Source organism: Sitophilus oryzae, unplaced genomic scaffold (genome assembly GCF_002938485.1).
Source record: "Sitophilus oryzae breed Bouriz unplaced genomic scaffold, Soryzae_2.0 scaffold_1178_pilon_pilon, whole genome shotgun sequence".
Taxonomy (NCBI): Eukaryota; Metazoa; Arthropoda; class Insecta; order Coleoptera; family Curculionidae; genus Sitophilus; species Sitophilus oryzae.
This window is the reverse complement of record NW_022145813.1, coordinates 565,979-585,398: the sequence shown is the minus strand read 5'-3', so window position 1 is coordinate 585,398 and position 19,420 is coordinate 565,979. Positions and strand designations below refer to the sequence as shown.

General features: G+C 33.9%; 1 protein-coding gene across 2 annotated transcripts; it reads right to left on the bottom strand.

The window, feature by feature from the left end:
• Nucleotides 1-4,334: 4,334 nt before the first annotated feature.
• Nucleotides 4,335-10,404, bottom strand: LOC115890216. Of its 2 annotated transcripts, none has more exons than XM_030910396.1 (5): nt 9,932-10,404; nt 7,515-7,699; nt 6,656-6,885; nt 5,198-5,269; nt 4,335-4,504 (listed from the first exon to the last, which is right to left on the bottom strand). In XM_030910396.1, the coding sequence occupies exons 1-5, from the start codon at nt 10,303-10,305 to the stop codon at nt 4,382-4,384; spliced, it is 984 nt and encodes a 327-aa protein (XP_030766256.1). In that variant the 5' UTR covers nt 10,306-10,404; the 3' UTR covers nt 4,335-4,381. The 2 variants fall into 2 exon arrangements, with proteins under 2 accessions (XP_030766256.1, XP_030766249.1); XM_030910389.1 differs by having other exon boundaries at nt 5,162-5,269; nt 9,932-10,402.
• Between the last annotated feature and the right edge of the window lie 9,016 nt (nt 10,405-19,420).

Below are 19,420 nucleotides of genomic sequence, written 5' to 3'. Positions count from 1 at the left end.
GGGGTGAAAGATGCCCTCTCATAACTGCTAAGTATTTCTAATTCTTGGCTAGATTTTACGGAATAATAAGGAACCTTTATTCTTCCGCAAATATATCCATAGGATTAGATTATTATCTAATAATCGCTTGGATCTTCGCATAGGCACTAAGTCAGGCGGCCTCGACGACCAACGGCTGGGATCTTGGTTAGCTATTCAATTATTCTTGAAATTGGCTGCACAAATTTGCTGATAACTTCAGCGTTCAGAGGCGGTGCGTCGTCTTGCTGAAAAATATGTTTTCGAGTTTCATTAAGGGCATATCATCAATAAGGGGTCCAAAGCCTACTAGTTAAAAGTGGCGAACTTTTAAAAATTCTGTATTTCGAAGGGGGATTATAACAAAATATCAAGTGTGCTATATTTTTGGAAAGGTAATTTTAAATTATTAATTTTAAAAAAATTATACTTCAACCATTAAATTCTACGTAAAAAGGTGCTTTGAAAATGTTTTCATAGAAATACAAAATTGTCCATAGCAAAAAAGTTACAGCGATTTGTTAAAAATGCACATTTTTGAAAAACACCCCGTAACTCCGAAACAGTAACAGATATTGCTGTGCGGTTTTCACCATCATGTTTTTGATGAAAATTGAGCTCCAGACACCGATATTAGTTTTCGTCTATCTCCTATAGAAAAGGGTGTTTCCATTTAAAAGCGTCGAATTTGACCCACCCCGTACTTGATCCTAGTATACTTTGACCGTGTCGACCAAGCTAAAAGCTTTTAGGGCAGAAAGTAAAAAAAGTAAAAATCTGCAGTATTTTGGTGCTAATTTTAATTCGCTGATTTGAACCTTCTATTAATATATTATTTTACGATTTTTTAAACCTTTTTTAAACCCGAATCAATATCTTTGACAGTTCCTAAAATAAAATACAAAATTTCCCCCTACTAAGTGACTTAAGCTTGATTTAAAGTCCCTTTAAATAATGATCGGTTTAGTAGAAGTATAAAATCTGAATGTACGTGCAAACCTTGGTAAGGATTCATTGCGTTCTATTCCTTGGTGTCAGCTCACCTTGCTAAACTCGCCTTAACGCTCAGAAGGCAATGGAAAAGCAAACGATCTAGCTTGAAAAGGAGCGAACACTCCTCTAACTGGACTAGAAGCTGGACCAGACTGACTTCTGCTTCCCAAGTGGAAACCAACTTAAAGCCGAACTGAAGAACCTGGAAGATTCCATTCAACCTAGAATAGGAATTCTCCAACAGTCGAAGACACTCGAAGGAATTTCTCAGAACTTACGACTAAGAGAAATCAAAGATAACCTTTGATTTAAGTAAGGGCAATCTTTGGACTGTCACGAGGTTTTTAATAGGACACTGCCTCCTCAACGAACACCTCAGAAGATTGTAGGTAAGAAACAACGGCGACTGAAGATTCTGGGGGGCAAATGGTGAAACAGCAGAACAAACTTATCACTGAGTATGTCGAGATAACAACCATTCGTGCCATTATTTTTGGTACGACTGATATCGGAGATGGAGAACTAACATCTGTAACGTCGCGGCGTCTCAGATACTGTCTTTTGTTAAAGCCCTGAGATTGTACGATGAGTTATAACTCAAGAAAGGATTTCACACATCCTAAATTCTACACTGGTAAGGACCGGCTTAGAGGAAGTATTTTAAAAATGGATTGCAAATTTAAGAACGGTCAACGAATTATTATTAGTACGAATTATTATAAGTAAAATAAACTATTGCAAAAATAAATCTGATGATACTGAGTCACGTTTAGAAAAATAAAAGATGTGGCAAATATAAATCGACTCTTCGTACAAACAAAATCTATTTAACAATTTTCGTATTACGTTCGCTGTTGCCAAGAGGAGGGACATGTATTTACAGCAATTGTTTCATTGGCTTATCGACGTTTTAGTAGCTTTTGTTTTCCTTTTTACAATAAAATGCCTCAAAACAATTAATTTCTGACGTTGGGCTGATTATTGTGGATAACTGCATGTATATATCGGTATAGCAACACAATGTTTTTGTTATTTTCGGACGGTCTTGAAAATACGTTACGTAAGATGGATATTAGTGGCAAAAAATGCAACGGTGCCATTAACACATGTCATAATATTCCTGCATAAATAAATATATCAATTTATTAAAAGAAGAGACTAAAAATAGCTGTTCTTGTTATGTGTTTTATAATCAAGCAATCCAAAATAAAATTGTTTGTTGGGGTACAATAAAAATGTGATGCAATATCAAAAACGTCTTACACTCTACGGTTACTGCATCCCTTACATATTCTTCTTTCAATTTCTTAGGGTTTTGTGTGTGCACCTCGTAAAAAACCCTGGGGTTGTCCTCAGCCCAGAACCGACAGTTGTGCCGATTAACTACACCTTTCAAAAAGAAAGTACACTTACCTAACCCGATCGTTCATCCTTGTGGCAAGTGAAAAAATGCGTAAACATCTAGAAATAATAAGAAAAAACAGCAAATTGGTCGAAAGAATTTATCCTTATCCTTTACTCTGATAAATGTTTAAATAAACTTTTCAAATTTCAATCCTTCATATTTTCTCAATGGCTCGACCAATTTTCAAAAACGAAGCGGGAAAGTATAGAGAATAGAAAGCCCTTTTCAATGCGGTATCACTTGACCCCCCTTCCCATTTGAAAAAAATTGGGGGATGCCACCCCCGCTTAGAGGGTTGAAGATTTTGCAATCATTTTTGGGACAAAAGTTGTCCCCCTCACAAACAAAATTGACGTGTTTTTGGATTATTCGAAAAAAAAGTACCCTGACTGTTATGCCTTGCGGAACGTTTTCGATGGGCCACCCTGTATATTATTTTTTATTATTTTATTGCATTTGATTTTCCGTGTTCAATGTTTTACCCACGTCTTTGAATTTTCTGAAAAAAAAATTACCCTAGCCGTTAGGCCTTGCGGAACGTTTTCGATGGGCCACCCTGTAATATAAACAATAAAATCATTTTCCCGAAAGATGGATTGGAAATGGTAGAGCAATATAATGACGGGGTTCCTGGACCTGTCGTCGCCAAGGGGCAGTGGGGAGGCATTACTTGACGTCATTTGTAGAAGTGAAATATACATTTCAACATTTATTATAAAGAGTACAAAATGCATTCGGAATATAAGAAGAAGATATGTTCAAAAAGCTATAAACAAGATTGAACGAAAAATGAATTTGTGAATTAGGGAGGGTGGTAACCCTTTTGAACATGTAAGAGCATTAGAAACTATAGTTTGTAGAAGTTGATTTATTTATAATAACTACGATTAATGTTATGCATATTAGATTGTACACTGAGAATTTCAAATTCACAATAAAAGAAGTTAAAAATAATATATTTCCTTATTATATGTTAATTAGCGCTGATCAATATTGTTGCGATGAATATAATCAGATTAAATAATTTAAAAAACCAGAGTTGGACTTGAAATTATTTTAAATAATAATTAAATAGTTTTGTTTAATAATAATTAAATAGTTAAGGTAACCAAAACAAAAAAAAGTATCAAGTATGGCATATCACTGTACTCAGGAGACCGAGTTCTTTCAAAACTTCAAATAAAAAATGCAGATCCGAATTTAAAAAAATTAAGTTGGCCTCTCTCACAAATTATCAGCTAATTTGAAAATATAAAAGTACTATCAGATAGCCCTAATAAAGTGGCTTTGAGAATGTGTAATAGGTTTTTTGATTTTCTAAAAAGTAACGACAGGAAAAAATAAAATTGATTTTCAAAAAATCCGTTTTTTTCCAAAAAACTCAGCAATCCTTGAAATTTTTAAAACTTTTTTGATGGCATCTTGGTGAAAATCGCAAGAAACAACTTTGCCCCAATTTAACCATCGTCATAAATTACGGTTTCCGAGATACCAATGCTTGTACCTCTAATTTGTAGCACCCTGTATAGAAAATACAATTTGACATTCAGAAAATCATAGATTGACGACTTAAGGTATATTTTCATTTGCCTGGTTTTGCTTTTATTACTTGTTCTGTTTCAATTTAAAAATATATGTAGTTTTAAATTAGTTAAAAATTAAAATTAGAACAATAAATTGTTTAAAATTGGCACGTGTATTTAGCGTACGCAGATCTTTAAAAAATTATTTTCCTGTTTCCATAGTCGCGGAACGCCGCGTCGATGCACCCACCACCCGATATAGTTCGACACTGTGAGTAGATTAGAGTAGATTAGTCTCATTAGTCTATATCGAGTGAGAAAAAAAAAGACTACAACCATAACTTAAAAATATTCCAAATAAAAATAATACTGTTTAATAATATTGTATTTATAATATACAAAGTATAATAAATTGTAAAATAAACCTTCTAAATTAGATATGTTAAAATGTAAACGTTCTAAAGTAATTTACTTTTGCGTCTAACACTCTTAATAAAATACCATCGTTTAGAATAAATTTCCAAGGGTTGAGTTTCGTCCTGTATCCTTCTATTACGAAGTAAGCCTAAAATACATAATATTTTTATTTGCAGTTGACTTTTGGAAATATTACCATTGAAAAATAAAATATTAATATATATTTGATATCAATTAAACTTTTATTTACGTAATCGAGGGCGCGATTTATAATTCATTGTCGCCAACCATAGACATATTCGGCGCCCGGCTGACTAACTGGAATTTAAATTTCGCGCTGGGGATTCAGTTGGTAGTTTTGCTGTCAAATTGACGCATTATTTATTTACTTCCTGACATTTTCATTCGTTTTGAGTTGGTTAGGTTGGTTTATTTTAGTTTTGTAATGAGTTTTTGATTTAATGTTTCCTAGCAGACCTTTCAGTCGAACATTGTTCTTTTTAGAACTTCTTTTAGTGTGAAGCGATACAGAATAGCTTAATAGCCGTAAAAAACTCATCGCAACTTTATTAGAATATTTTGAACGGGAAAGCGGTAGTAATGGCCCTTTATGTCCCTTAAATGCTTTTAAGACGGGGAGTTTCGTTGATGTAAATAATGACTGTTTATATATTTATAATTATTTTTTTTTGTTTCCTAAAATATTTTGATTAAAAGGAAATATGTAAAAACTGGCAACGCTGTGCTGGTCAAGCTTAATCACGTGACTAAAAGTTTATTTGATATGAACTATATGTACAATTACCCGAACTGGACAATGTTCAGGCAAAATTCTGCTTACTTCCAAAGTAAAAAATATACTAGCAGTTGCTTGTGCTACAGGGTATAATCTTGAAGGTAAAGTGAAGTTCGCCTATACAAAAAATACATAGGAAGAATTTTAAGATATCAATATCTTGCGATACTTATTATATGAAAATATAGAAATAGTTTAAAAATATTTTTAAGTTATTTCTAAGTGTATCTACGAAAATATTTAACTTTCATAAAATACATATTATACCAGGTGTGTCTCAAAATTGGCTCACCCCTATAACTTTTTAATTTTTTCAGATAATAAAATGAGATTTGGTATGTTAGTATATGACATAAATTAGGATTCATTGACGTATTCAATTTTTTTTGCCACTTTCTATTTTGCCGGAACTGACTACAATTTTAGATTTTTAAGTGGAACCTTCGGTATATTTTTACTTTATTCGATAAAATATGACACTATGAATAGAATGACATATGCATAATATATAGAATATAGGAATGAATAGAATGACATATGATAATATGTCAACTTTTGACATTTTCGCTTAAGACGAAATTGTATTTTAATTTTTAATCTAGAGTGCCATGGCTGTGTTAAAAACACTAATTTTTAAACAAGGAGCCTTGACAAAAAATTGATTTGATCCTCTAATGTTTTTCGTGTCCTGTAATGACCGGTTAAAAGATTACATTTGAGGTTGGAACCTTTGGTGTTACGCTATAGTTTTAATTGTTAATTAATTGTAAAATAGGTTGTCCTAATTGTTATAGATCTAGATATATTTTATTATTATAATGTTTTGTATTGTTTTTGTTATTATATTCAGTTCAATAAAGATGGTTTCTTATAGTTATTTTTGTGTTTTTGATATATCCCCTTTGTCATTTTAACTTAAATCCATTTATTCGAGTAAATTGGCTCTTTCTTGAATCAATTTACTTGAATAAATGGAAAAATCCGAAAAAATAGAATCTATCCTTTTTAAATTTATGTTTTATTTCGTTACTAGACCCACGAGATGGCGCCACCGCTCGGTCCGGACAAAATGTATTGAGTTTCCTATCTATTTTATATTATATAGTATCTTATCTATGGTTATGAAGCGCATGTTTTAATTTCAAATAAACCATATTTGAAAATGTCATAAGTTGACATATGATATGTCATTCTATTCAGAGTGTCATTTCCTATCAAATAAAGTAAAAAATACTGAGGGTGTAATTTGAAAATCAAAAGTTGTAGGTATTTCCTTTGAAACGGGAAGTGACCAAAAATAATTGAATACGTTAATCAATCCTAATTTACGTCATATACTAAAATACCAAATCTCGTTTTTTAATCTGATCAAATAAAAAAGTTATAAGGGTGAGTCATTCTTGAGACGCACCCGGTGGATGTATAATATGTATATTCAGACAATTTTTTCTGTCACCAGGATATAGTCGCTTTTTTCTGTTCAATTACACTACTAATAAATACCTCATACAAATGAATATCACTAGAAGGATATGTACGCATTTTAACATAGACTATTGAGACTTTCCATTCGTAGTAGAAGGAGTTGCATTTCAGAATGTAGTTCTGTATGAAATTAGCTCCAGAGTCTACGGAGAAGTCTCTTATGGTCAAAAATTTCAATCGTCTTTTTTCTCTTACAACAACAGTTTTTCTTTCTGCAGATTCGCGTTTCTTCAAATTTTCAATAGCACCTAGCATAAAAGAAATACTACGTAAAAAAATGATTTAAATTGTTGTGATGATAATAAGCATATGGGGAAATTAAAATAACTTTTTTTGTACATCATAATACGACCACCAGCAAATTCCATAAAACGACGCATGGTGTCATTGATGACGTGCAACGAAAGTTGTTTTAATTTCCCTATACATTTTTATTTATATGGTCTTAAACTTAATAATTTAAATTTAAATTACAATTTATGAACGGGTGATGTAGAACAAATATCTATCCTTTCTTATAGATTCGGGACAACACCGGTATCTGGTCTAAGGAGAGACCAAGTTAAAGAGGTAGAGAAAATGGAGACAGATACAACAGCCTCCTCCTCACGGGTACCTCAGCCGGAAGCTCCTTGAGTGTGAAGGGCATGTGGTTCTCCGTGCGTGGAAGAGTGTATACTCTCCGAGGTATACACCCTTCCACGTCTGTTGTCAGAGGAGGATGGAAAATACACTGTCCCCTGTCTACAACAGGAATATATATAATGGGTTATAGACTGTACAATCTGTTATAACTAAAGGAAGGGGGGAACAATAGGTCTTTAAGGTCACAGTGATTACCCCCCGCCATCACTCATTCTACATTCGAAACAAATACCTGTAGCTTTTTGTAAAATGTCGTTGACCACCAGTTTAGATATGTCAACAACCTCCAAGAAGTCCTTACAAATATTGGCATTTGGCAGTTGCTGATCGGGGACAACGCTTAAGTTTTGACTGTAAAACAAACCCATAGAAGACTTTCCTTGGCATTTTCCAGAATTCGGCGAGAGAAACTTGATGCTGGAAATACATGAAAATTAGTTCTACAGTAAAGTCTGTCCCACGAGTCCGGGAAGACTTCAATTATTTACAACATCCAAAAATGACAGAAAGAACAATAATTTACCTCTGAATTGATCTAATATTAGATTATAACTTTACTGGCATGTATCCTCTCGTTGCACATACTATACAGGGTGACTCTTAAATAAGTGAACATATTTTCAGGGCTGGTAGATCTCGATAAAAGAAACATATTTTCTCTTTACCGTTTTTCAAATAAGTCCAAAATAAACCAGATATTTTACTTTGAAAATTAAAAAAAAATGATTTTTCGCTTAAATTTTCAGAACCACTGGATCTTTTCTGGGTTTTCTTTCTTGTAAATTTAATGTCCTACCTATATGTTGCCATATGAAAAAGTTATTATGTTTTTTAACTAAAAATTAAAAAAAAATCTAGAATTACCAAATTTCCAAAAACATTTTTGGCGAAAAAAAATTATAGACGTGTTTCTGGGGTTGAAAGATACTACCTCTAAAATATTTGCACTTATGTATTTATGACTCATCCTGTATAAGACGTTTTAATAAAAAAACTTAAATTTTAAATCTACATACCAACTGATACAGTCTCTGTCGATGTCTTTAATAATTAATACATTAAAGGTAAGGATGCATGAATTCCTATTCCTCTATAATGTCGGGTACAGAGGTTTTAGTCAAGCAGGAGTACAGTAATTACAGTAGTAACTATATAAAACTAATACAGGGTAGCGACTACCCGGAGAAGCGCTCCGGGTCCAATGGCTGGATATAGGAATTATCGGAAACAAGAAATAGCCCTCTTACCCGATAGTCAAGCGGCATTAAAAGCGATCAACTCTGTAACCATCAATTCCAAGTTGGTCAAAGATTGCTTAGAGAAGATGAACGAATTAGACAAAGATAATAAAGTCTTCCTACTCTGGGTGCCAGCCCATCAAGGGATAGAACCTTTCTGCTTCCCAGGTGGAAACCAATTTAAAGCTAATCTGAAGAACCTGGAAGACTCCATCCGTAACCTGGGATGGAAATCCTCTAATGGTCTAATACACTCAAGGAAATTTCTCATTTAATTTTCGGATTAATCGGGAAATCACGGGGTTTGTAACAGGACACTGTCTCCTCAACGAACACCTCATGAAAATGTTCGTTGCTTCTTCGCGCGCGGCGATTGCAGATTCGGTGGGGAAAATGAGGAACTACCAGAATACCTATTCATAGAGTCCGTGAAGACGACAACCATTCGTGCTATGAACTTTGGTACGACTGATATCGGATATTATGGAAACCGAGTGGAGAACTAACCTCTGTAAAACCATCTCAGATACTGGCTTTTGCCAAACCCTTATAGTCTAGGATCCGGCCGCAGGATTACGCTCATCGTATTTTTAATCAAAACCTAATTTTTAAGTATATCTATGAATGGGAATATACACTTTTAACAGGGTGCCTATCAAAAAGTTGCCGCAGTTGCCAAAGTTGTTACTAATTTTGGAGAAGACATTACACTCATAATTTTTTTTTGATCATTTATATTATGTCAAATTATAGTTACGTAGTAGTTATTTATTACTCAAAACGAAATAAGTAAATTACCAACAGATATTCAGGCTGAGGCGACAAACGCCATATCCAAACTATTTCCATTTAAATCCCGAATGACTTATGAAAAGAAATACATAAATTTTCAAAAAAGGAAGCAATTAAAAAACGTGCGAGAAGAAAAATAAAGTTTTTAACCTATCCTCGCTGTTAAAGTATCATTATTTAATCTACTCTTGCGGTTGAAGTACTATTTTATCTACTATTTTTTATAGATATAAGGCAATTTTAACAATTGCTATGGAAAAAAAGTTATTTTTATTCTATCCAGGGGGTCGGGACTCTTAGTCTAAGGTCGGGACCATAACTTACAAGGTCTGTTGACTAGAACCAAAAGGGAAGGTATGGTTTTAATGTAAACATTACGAAAAAATTGTTAGTGTTCAAAAAATGGCCAGATTTCATTTTCAATTTAGAAAGAGACACTAAAAAGTCAAATAACTTAGCTAGATATTGCTTAAAAAAACATCAAAATCGGCCCACTAGAACAAAAGATATTAAAATCCATGAAAATTTTAAGGTGTAACGTTTTTCGTGCCGGTGAGTGTATTACAAAATCTTACTGAACTATAATATACTGTTACAATGTTATAATACTGATACATACACAGGTGGCTTCTGATATAATTGTTGACGTGGAAACACTTCCCATTTTTCTACAAAAGACTGTTTAGTTTTCAACACATTGACTTGGTCATGTTTAAAAACGATATTGTTTGCGAATAAATCCACAATTGCCGAAGTTCTCTTTTGCCGGTGCCCGGTTAATAGTGAAAAGGTGTTCGGAGAGTCCAGTAATCTACTTTGCACATCCGAAATTAATGACATGGATCTGTGTCCAAGTGTGGGCGGTTCGCTCATCAGCGTTGGTGCATCATCGTCTTCATCGGCCTCATCGCTTCCGGTCCATTGCAGTTCGTCTTGGTTTATGGCGTTGCCAGTACCTCGTGATATTGGTTCATAAATATATAATTTGGACATCTTTATATATTCAGTAGCAGACTTATTTTATGATACTGGAGAATGTATACTGTAAATGCTTGACAGATTATGTCAGACTATTTATATTTTTCATAAAATTAACACAAGTTACCGTTATATATTTTCGAAATCTGATGACAATTTTGATTACTTACCTTTCTAGCTGTCTGCATTATCTTTTTAAGCTATTATTAGGTTTTACAGTAGAACCCCAATTATCCTTATTCGCAATCTGAGCTCCGGATTAACCGATCCAATCTAAAGACCCTGATTATCCGAGGTCGCGCGTCTATGCTCCGTATTAACCGAGCTTCTAAAATATACTATATGTATATTTACATATTTCCGTTTAAAATCGTTGGGACCGACGGGGAATCCCCTTGGCTCGTGTGAGTGGTTCCCCTTATTTATATTTTTGGACTCTTTTAGCATGTAAATTTGAGTGAATGCAGTTCGTTATTGCGTTCACTCACTACGGAGAAGTAGCATACGTATGCACTCGCATGATTTATCTGGGTGGAGTTCTAGTTAACTGTATACCAACTGCTTTGTTTAAATTTTCGTTTGCCGTATTATAATGGAACGAAACAAACGTAAAAGAATTGTCGTTCCTAGTGAAGATAAATTAAAAACCATTAGGAGAATTCAAGCAGGAGCGACAATTAAAATTGTTGGACGAGATTACGGAGTAGGTGAGGTAACAGTTGGAGATTGGAACAGAAACCGCACTAAATAGAAGAATGGTGTGTATAAAACAAGCCTCTTCGTCGAAGAAAATCAATGAAAAAAGGCGACTATGAAAAAGTTAACGAAGCTTTATTCAGGTGGTTTACTCAGCAAAGATCAAAAGGTTTGTCTCTGTCAGGTCCCATTTTGCAGCAGAAAGCAATAACGATTAGTAAGCAATTTCCAGAGACAGATAGGTTTACCGGCAGTTCTGGATGGAAATGTCCTGTACAAATTTTAACGAGACAGAAGAAGAAGAATGTTTATTAGAATTAATGCAAAACTTAAAAGGTTGCGAAAATGTGACAAGACAAGACGTTGATGAATGGGTTACAGCAGATGATTTAGAAGAAGAAATGAATATTGAAGAAATAGCGAAAGCCTTTCGGGAAACCGAAAAATCAGATGACTATAACTATGACGAAGAGGTGGATGAAGAGCCTTCCACTAAGATTACCCATCAAGAAGGTTTTGCTTCTCTGGAAACAGCTCTGAGGTATATCGAACAACAACAATCAGGGGGAGAAACAGCGCAGCGAGAAAAAGAAGATGCAATATGAAACAGCAGCGCATAGATACTTATTTCATTGTTTTATAATGTAGATAGTATCTACATATGTAGGTACTTATGTATTTACATGTTAAAAATGTTAATAAACCGTTTAAAGTACGTATTGGTGCTTATTTTTTAATAATTCCGGATTATCCGAGTTTTCAGTTATCCGAGGAGGGTGTTTTATATATATAACCGCGGTTTTACTGTATTTATATTTTTGTTCCTACGTAATGTTGTCTTTTTTAAATTTTGTAAACCATTTTTCAACTTCTAATTTTTAATATAAGATTGTGAGTAGGTAATCGTGTAGTAGTGAGTAGTAGTTTCATTTCCTTATTTGACAATAGATAATGTGGTGCGTCTCAAAAGTGGCTCACCCCTATAACTTTTTTATTTTTTCAGTTAAAAAAACGAGATTTGGTATGTTAGTATATGACATAAATTAAAATTGATTGACTTGTTCAAATGTTTTCAATCACTTCCGGTTTCACCGGAAATGACTACAACTTTTGATTTTTAAATGGTACGCTCGTTATTTTTTTACTTTATTTGATAGAAAATGACATTCTGAATAGAATGATGACATAATATCATATGTGAATTTTTGACATTGTCTCTTATTAAAAAATCGTAGTAATCGTGGTCAGGCGATCTCTAGAAACAAGAGGGGTGAACAGAACTATTATTCGCTGGTTTTGTGAAATGCTGTCAACACGAACAGCAGAGGCTCAGATGGGCACCAAAACTGTAGCTGTTAAAACAACGCAAGGAACTCCACAAGGTGGAGTAATCTCCCCTTTGCTGTGGAGCTTGGTGGTGGATGAACTACTAGATGAATTAACTCTAGCGGGAATACACTGCATTGGGTATGCAGATGACATAGTCATGATCGCTCGGGGGAAACATGAAGGCACCTTGTGTGATATTATCCAAAGAGGACTCCGTATCACTGAGAGATGGTGTAGGACTGTCGGGCTGAGTATCAACTCAGACAAAACCGCGATAGTGCCATTCACCAGAAAGCGAAGTCTGAAAAACTTGAAAAGAATCCAACTAGATGGAAAGGAAATACTGCCAACACAGGAAATTAAATACCTGGGAATAACCCTGGACAGTAAACTCCTGTGGAACAGGCATATTAAGAACACCAGCAAAGCCATAAAGGCTCTCATGATATGCAGAAGATTGGCCGGAAATAGATAGGGCTGCTCCCCTAACATTTTGCGCTGGATGTATACCATGATAGTAAGACCCATGATTACTTATGGAGCAGTGGCCTGGTACACAAAACTAGAGCAACGGACGGCAAGGCTAAACCTATGCAAAGTCCAGAGACTAGCATGCGTTTGCATCATAGGAGCCATGAGAACCTGTCCAACAGCAGCAATGGAGGTCATTCTAGATCTAACACCACTGCACATTGTCATTGCATATATGCCAATGCGACAATGATTAGAATGGTCACTAACGGAATTAGTACTGGGAGAATTGTCAGATCAGGGGCTTGGAACACCCTCATAAAGGAAATACCACTCCTGCAACTCCCAGTGGACGATATGCCAAGAACCTACAACTTTGAGAAACATCTCAATGTAGTATTGGGCAATAAAAAGGATTGGAAGAGCAAAACGCTTGCCCAGCAGTTAAAAGACCATACCATAACTTGGTATACTGATGCTTCCTAAACCAATACGGGAACAGGGATCGGAGTGTTTGGGCCGAGAGCTAATTACTCCGAACCAATGGGCACTTACCCTAGTATCCTACAGGCAGAAATCTACGCTATCGAGAGATGCGTACAACTTATCTTAGATAGGAACTATCGGAAACAAGAAATAGCCATCTTATCTGATAGTCAAGCAGCGTTAAAGGCGATCAACTCAGTCTCAATCAATTCGAAATTGGTCAAAGAATACATAGAGAAGCTGAATAAATTAGGCAAAGAAAACAAAGTCCTCCTACACTGGGTGCCTGCTCACCAAGGGATAAAAGGCAATGAAAAAGCAAATAATCTAGGTAGAAAAGGAGCGAACACTCCACTAACTGGACCAGAACCGTTCTGCTTTCCAAGTGGTAACCAACTCAAGGAGGAACTCAAGAACTTGGAAGATTCCATCCGCAACCTGGAATGGAAATCTTGCAATGGTCTAGGACACTCGAAGAAGTTTCTGAGGGCTTATGATCAATAAAAATCACAGATCTTCCTAGGTCTGAGTAAGAACAATCTTCGGATTGTCACGGGGTTTTAACAGGACACTGTCTCCTCAATGAACACCTCAGTAGATTGAAACTAAGAAGACACGGCGAATGCAGATTCTGTGGGGAAGATGGTGAAACACCAGTACACCTCATCACTGAGTGCGCCGAGACGACAACCATTCGTGCCATGAACTTTGGTACGACTGATATTGGAGATGGAGAACTACCCTCTATAAAACCGTCCCAGATACTGGCTTTTGTCAAAGCCCTGGGACTGTATGATGAGTTATGATTCAAGAAAGGGGGACACAATGGATCTGTAAGGTCGAAGTGAATAACCCCCCTCCCACTCATTCTAAATTCTGAAATTCTAAAAAATCGTATTTTAAATTTCAATCTAGAGTGCCATGCCCATGCTAAAAACATTAATTCTTAATCAAGCAGCCTGGGAAAAATAGATTTTATTAATGTTTTTAGTGTCTCGTCCTGGCCGGTTAAAAGATGCCCAAATCGTATTTTTAATCATATCCCAATTTTTTCAAATGGAACGAAGGTGGCTCATTAGCATATTTGGAAAAAGCATTTTTTTACGAATAATTTGATACCACACACTTATAATGTATATTAAATATTTTAAAATTGCATACATTTTTTCAAAATTTATTTTAATGATATTCTTCTAAGAATATCAAAACATGTTATAAAGAAAAATAAAGATTAATTTTCGGTCTCATCCATCATTGTAGCCATCTACTTTCACTAAATGCTTTAGGTTTATCTATAAAGGAATGCACGAATATTGTACTATTTTTCATAAGGAAATTGTTGCTTTATTAAATTAGCTGTTGATCGAAGGCGCAGATAAGTGTTTTAAACTGATAAAAGAGCCACACTAAAAATTATCTTCGACACTGATAACCTACATACCTCTTTTCCGTTTTGGAAGATCGAAATTTCAGATGTTTACGTTGTGCGTGTGTATACAAAAAGCCGAAAAGTCAATAAATCTACGCCTTAAGTTTGGGCTGTATCAAAATAAATCGACTGTGACCTATTTCTTCTATTTGAAACTGGAGAAAGTTAGATGTGCAACATCTATTCTATTTACTGAATTTATTTTATTTTATTTTATAAATTTGTAGGTGTCTCACTCCCATACCTTCATCGAATGGTGAAACGAGGGATACATTTTGTATAAAATAATTAAAATTTGCATTAGGAGTATTATATTCAGGGGTGAATGGGGAAGTGGAAACCGGCCCGGGAAAAACAGGCAACCGGCCCAAATCCACAAAAACAAAATGACCATAACAAAGAGACATATTTTATTTATTAATATTATAAGTAAGGGTGTTTTTCGCTCGTGCGAAAAAGCTCTTTTGCCTCCGGTTTTAAAAAAAAAATAAATTGTCTTGATCAAAATTTTCGTAAAGACCAATATTGGGTCGGACATCTGAATTTTTACTACAAGATGGCTCAGTTTTACAGGGTTCTACCGCTTTATTTCCATTATCGATAATGGTTATTTGATCTTGAATAGACTACGATTTCGAGTCACGATTTTGAGAAACTTTAAGACTTCCTGATTCATTCAGTTCAGTTGACCCAATCCTCTGTGAAATACATTACTTTTAGCTTTTCGGGCATATACTTTCTTACACATTGTAGAAAGAAATTCTCTCTTTTTTACTTATTTGAAACTCGATAAAGAGAATATATTATGTTTATTTTATTGAGATCTACGAGCCCTGAAAATATTTACACTTATAGACTCGCCTTCTATAATAAACATTTTCAAACCGAACAAACAACAGATGATTATTAAAATTATTAGTAGTGGGAACTATCGAATGAATACTATCGAAACATTCGATAGTTGCAATTCATTCGAATAATTCGATAGCTAGTAAGAAAACATTCGTCGAAAACTATTCGAATAAAAATATCGAATAGATGCGTCATCTGCCTTGAAATATATTAATTCGGCAGCAAAAACCATTCATTTATAAAATTCATTCATTTGTAAAATTCATTTATTCGTCAGGATCGATTATAATAAAATATAAACTGGATTTTAGTTGTCGCCCGGTGACGACGTAGGTTTCTTTCCTAGAAACCCGACAGCGGTCGGCGGTCGGTGGCAATGGTATGAAAAAAGCCGGCAACTTTGATTTTGAGTCAGTTAAAGATAAGGACACATTATTTTTTTTATTGAGGTGCTAGTATTTATACAGAAAATACATTAGGAACGGCGCTGTTGCCGTATATTCGTATTAGTTGGTATTAGCGAAGAATATTATTCTTTGGTATTATAGTTAGTTAGGGATAGTATGACTATATATTTTGCATTTTTTTTATTAATATTCTGTTGTTACACTGCAATAATACTTTTTATTTTGGATGTAGGAAAATGATTTTTAATGTTTTTAAGCAAAACTGGTTTAATAAATAATAATAACAGTAATAATTTGTTATACCTATTAACACCAAAATTTAAAATCATTTAATATAAACATTTTTTTAAGTAGTAGCAAAATATAAACACATTACCACATTACCACCTTACTTAAATATGATTATTAAGTTCCAACTGATTCATATTACTATAACATCTAAAATACAAATACATATGTATTTTTAAAATTAATTTTAAGTTCACCTCATCTCTCTTAAAAATTGTTACTTCTCAAAATTTCCCATTAAAAAAATAGACCATATACCGTATAAAATTAAATAATTGAAAGATCGGAAAATCACACAAATTTTCGGAAAAATTTTGACCACCTGGACACGTACACAATCGTCAATTTAAAAAAAACACTACTACTTTAGTATTTTAAATATTTTAATAAACGCAAAAATAGCACAGTATTTAGAAGGCAAGTTATAAAAATTTGGAAGAACTAATAATGCACTGACGCAGACAAAAATCAAACGAATACTAAATTTCATTTATCAAAAGCATTCGATAGTCGTGGCTAACGATAACCATTTAGTCGCACGGCGAGGTTGTCACATATGCTTTAGTATACAAATGAATGAATGATTTTATTCGAATGAAACCATTCGATAGTTAAAATCATTCATTCAGTAACCATTCGATAGTCTAATTCATTCGATAGTTCCCATCGCTAAAAATTATAAGTGTCCCAGAGAAATACATTTTTCAATAGTTATTTTACAAATTGGTGTTTATGTTAAAAAGCAGCTGACGATTATACTGTTGAAAATGGATTAGTTAGTTATGGATCACTAAAGATCTTATGTCACTTTAGTTAGAAGATTAATTTAATTTTTGCTACTCCAATCTTTTTTGAGCTCTGATCGGGACCGGCCCACCGGAAATTTTCCCGTTTTCCCATATGGCCTGATTATATTGCACACAAAGATCCTTTAAGCGAAGTAACTAACCCCTAAAAAATATTTGGACATTCATCCCCTAAGGGAGTCAAACTAAGGGTGAAAGTCCTAGGACTTAAAAGCGATTTAGAATTAAATATCCATTCCCTAAGGGAGGTAAACTAACGTGAAAGTTCTAGGACTTTAAAGCAATTTAGATTTTTTTTGGAAATTCATCTCCTAAGAGGGTGAAATTAGGGGTCAATGTTATTTAAAAAAAAGTCAAAGTCTACAAGTGCGAAATCTTCCACAGAAGTATTTTAAGTACTTCCTTCAGAACGAAGAATTTAATTACAGTTTATGCATACGGCAGTCAGACATTACTCGCACATGCGCAATAACGTTTTCAATTATAATTAGTAAAAAAAGTTAAAACATTTAATTGATAGAACTTTTTCTATTACTTAAAAAGTACCATCACTAATTTTAATCTTCTAAAAAATCCATACATTGAAATTAGATGAACAAACTTAAAGCTAAAAAGCTAATTGAAACCACTAATTCTTTCTACTAATTTTGAGGTTTTGAATAAAGCTTAAGAAGCGATTTTCGTATGTATTGATGTATCTCTTAGGGAGTTAAATTAGGGATGGAATTTCGTATACATTTTTTTTAATCTGAGTTAGGGAGTATTAAATGTTGCACAATCACACTTTTTGCACATTTGTCCCTTCTTCTTCTGAAATATGGCCACTTGCCTTTACAGCATTCAGCCAGCACTTTAAAAAATAACAAATTTGTCCCTTCAATAATAAAAATGAGTACTCAGTAGTAATTTTTGGAAATTCAGACCCTTAGAGGGAACAATTAAAGGTGAAAATTAGTACAAAATTTGGTAAAAATAGGTTTTATAAATCTGAAATTTTGCACAGAGGTTGCTTAAGTTATGTAATAAAGCGCTTAGGAGCGTTTTTCGGAAATTCATCTAAGGGGGTGAAACTAAGGGTGAAATTTTGTGTGAAAATTTTTCAAATCAGTGCTAGGATTATTAAATTTTGCACAGAGGTACCTTAATTGACAAAAGTGAATATCACCTAAGAATGTGAAATTAGGGGTGAAATTTTAATTGATACCAATTAAACGTTTACTTACGTAATCGAGGGGGCAATTTTTAAATTCAATGTTGCCAACCATGGACATATTCGGCGCCGGGTTGACTAACTGGAATTTAAATTCCTCGCTGGGTATTCAGGTGGTAGCTCTGCTGTAAAAATTGTCAAATTGACACATTTATTTATTTACTAGCGTGTACCAGCGACTTCGTTCGCGTCGAATTAATCATTTGGTGATGATAAATTTAAAAAGCAAGAATTTCCATTAACATACAAACTGGATAAAATTTTCTCACATTTATGTCAGCATGAGAAAAAAACAATATGGCGATATTACTATATATAATTGGTAATATTTGAGGGGTAGTTTCATCTCGTTGGAATTTGACTTTCGAAAAATCCGTTTGCCAAAAATAAGCTTTTTACGTCAAGCAGTTTAAGCAGAATCGTGGCTAAGAAATTACCCAAATTATTGGAACACCCTGTATGATTAAAAAAAATCAAAATATGTAAAAAAAACAAATAAATTATGCTTGTCCAAGCGTTTTCCCGAAAGACTAACTGTTTTTTAAATGACAAATATTCTAATATTTGAGGGGCGTTTCACCCTCTTGGAATTTGATATTCGAGAAACCCCTCCTTACCGAACCTCTACATCCCACAGTCAGTCCGTTTGCCAAAAATCAGCTTTAAACGTCAAGCAGTTTAAGCAGAATCGTCATTACTCAATGGTCATATTTTATGAAACACCCTGTATAAATTTATAAAAAATCTTAAAATTTGTAAAACAACAAAATAAAATATACGTGTTTGAGTTTTTCCGAAAAACTCACAGGTTTTTAAATAAAAAATATTTTAATATTTGAGGGATAGTTTCACCCCCTTAGAATTTGAGTTTCGAAAAATCTCTTTTTATCGAACCTCTACACCCTAAAGTCAATCTGTTTTCCAAAAATCAGCTTTTTACGTCAAGCGCTTTAAGCAGGATCGTGATTAATCAATGACCAGATTTTTCGAAACACCCTGTATACATTTTTAAAAAATCTTAAAATATGTAAAAAAACAAAATAAAATATACGTGTTTAAGCGTTTTTTTCGGAAACTTTTTTTATTGTAATATTTGAGGGGTGGTTTCAGCCTCTTGGATCTGGAATTTCGAAAAATCCCTTCTTATCGAACCTCT

What these genes read in the sequence shown, in the direction of transcription:
- LOC115890216 (XM_030910389.1), bottom strand. Translation starts at nt 10,305, where the DNA reads ATGTCCAAATTATATATTTATGAACCAATATCACGAGGTACTGGCAAC. An exon ending in CATTTTACAAAAAGCTACAG is followed by an intron (nt 6,886 to 7,514) that starts GTATTTGTTTCG and finishes CTTTTATGCTAG; the next exon opens with GTGCTATTGAAAATTTGAAG. An exon ending in CTGAACATTGTCCAGTTCGG is followed by an intron (nt 4,505 to 5,161) that starts GTAATTGTACAT and finishes TATGTATTTTAG; the next exon opens with GCTTACTTCGTAATAGAAGG.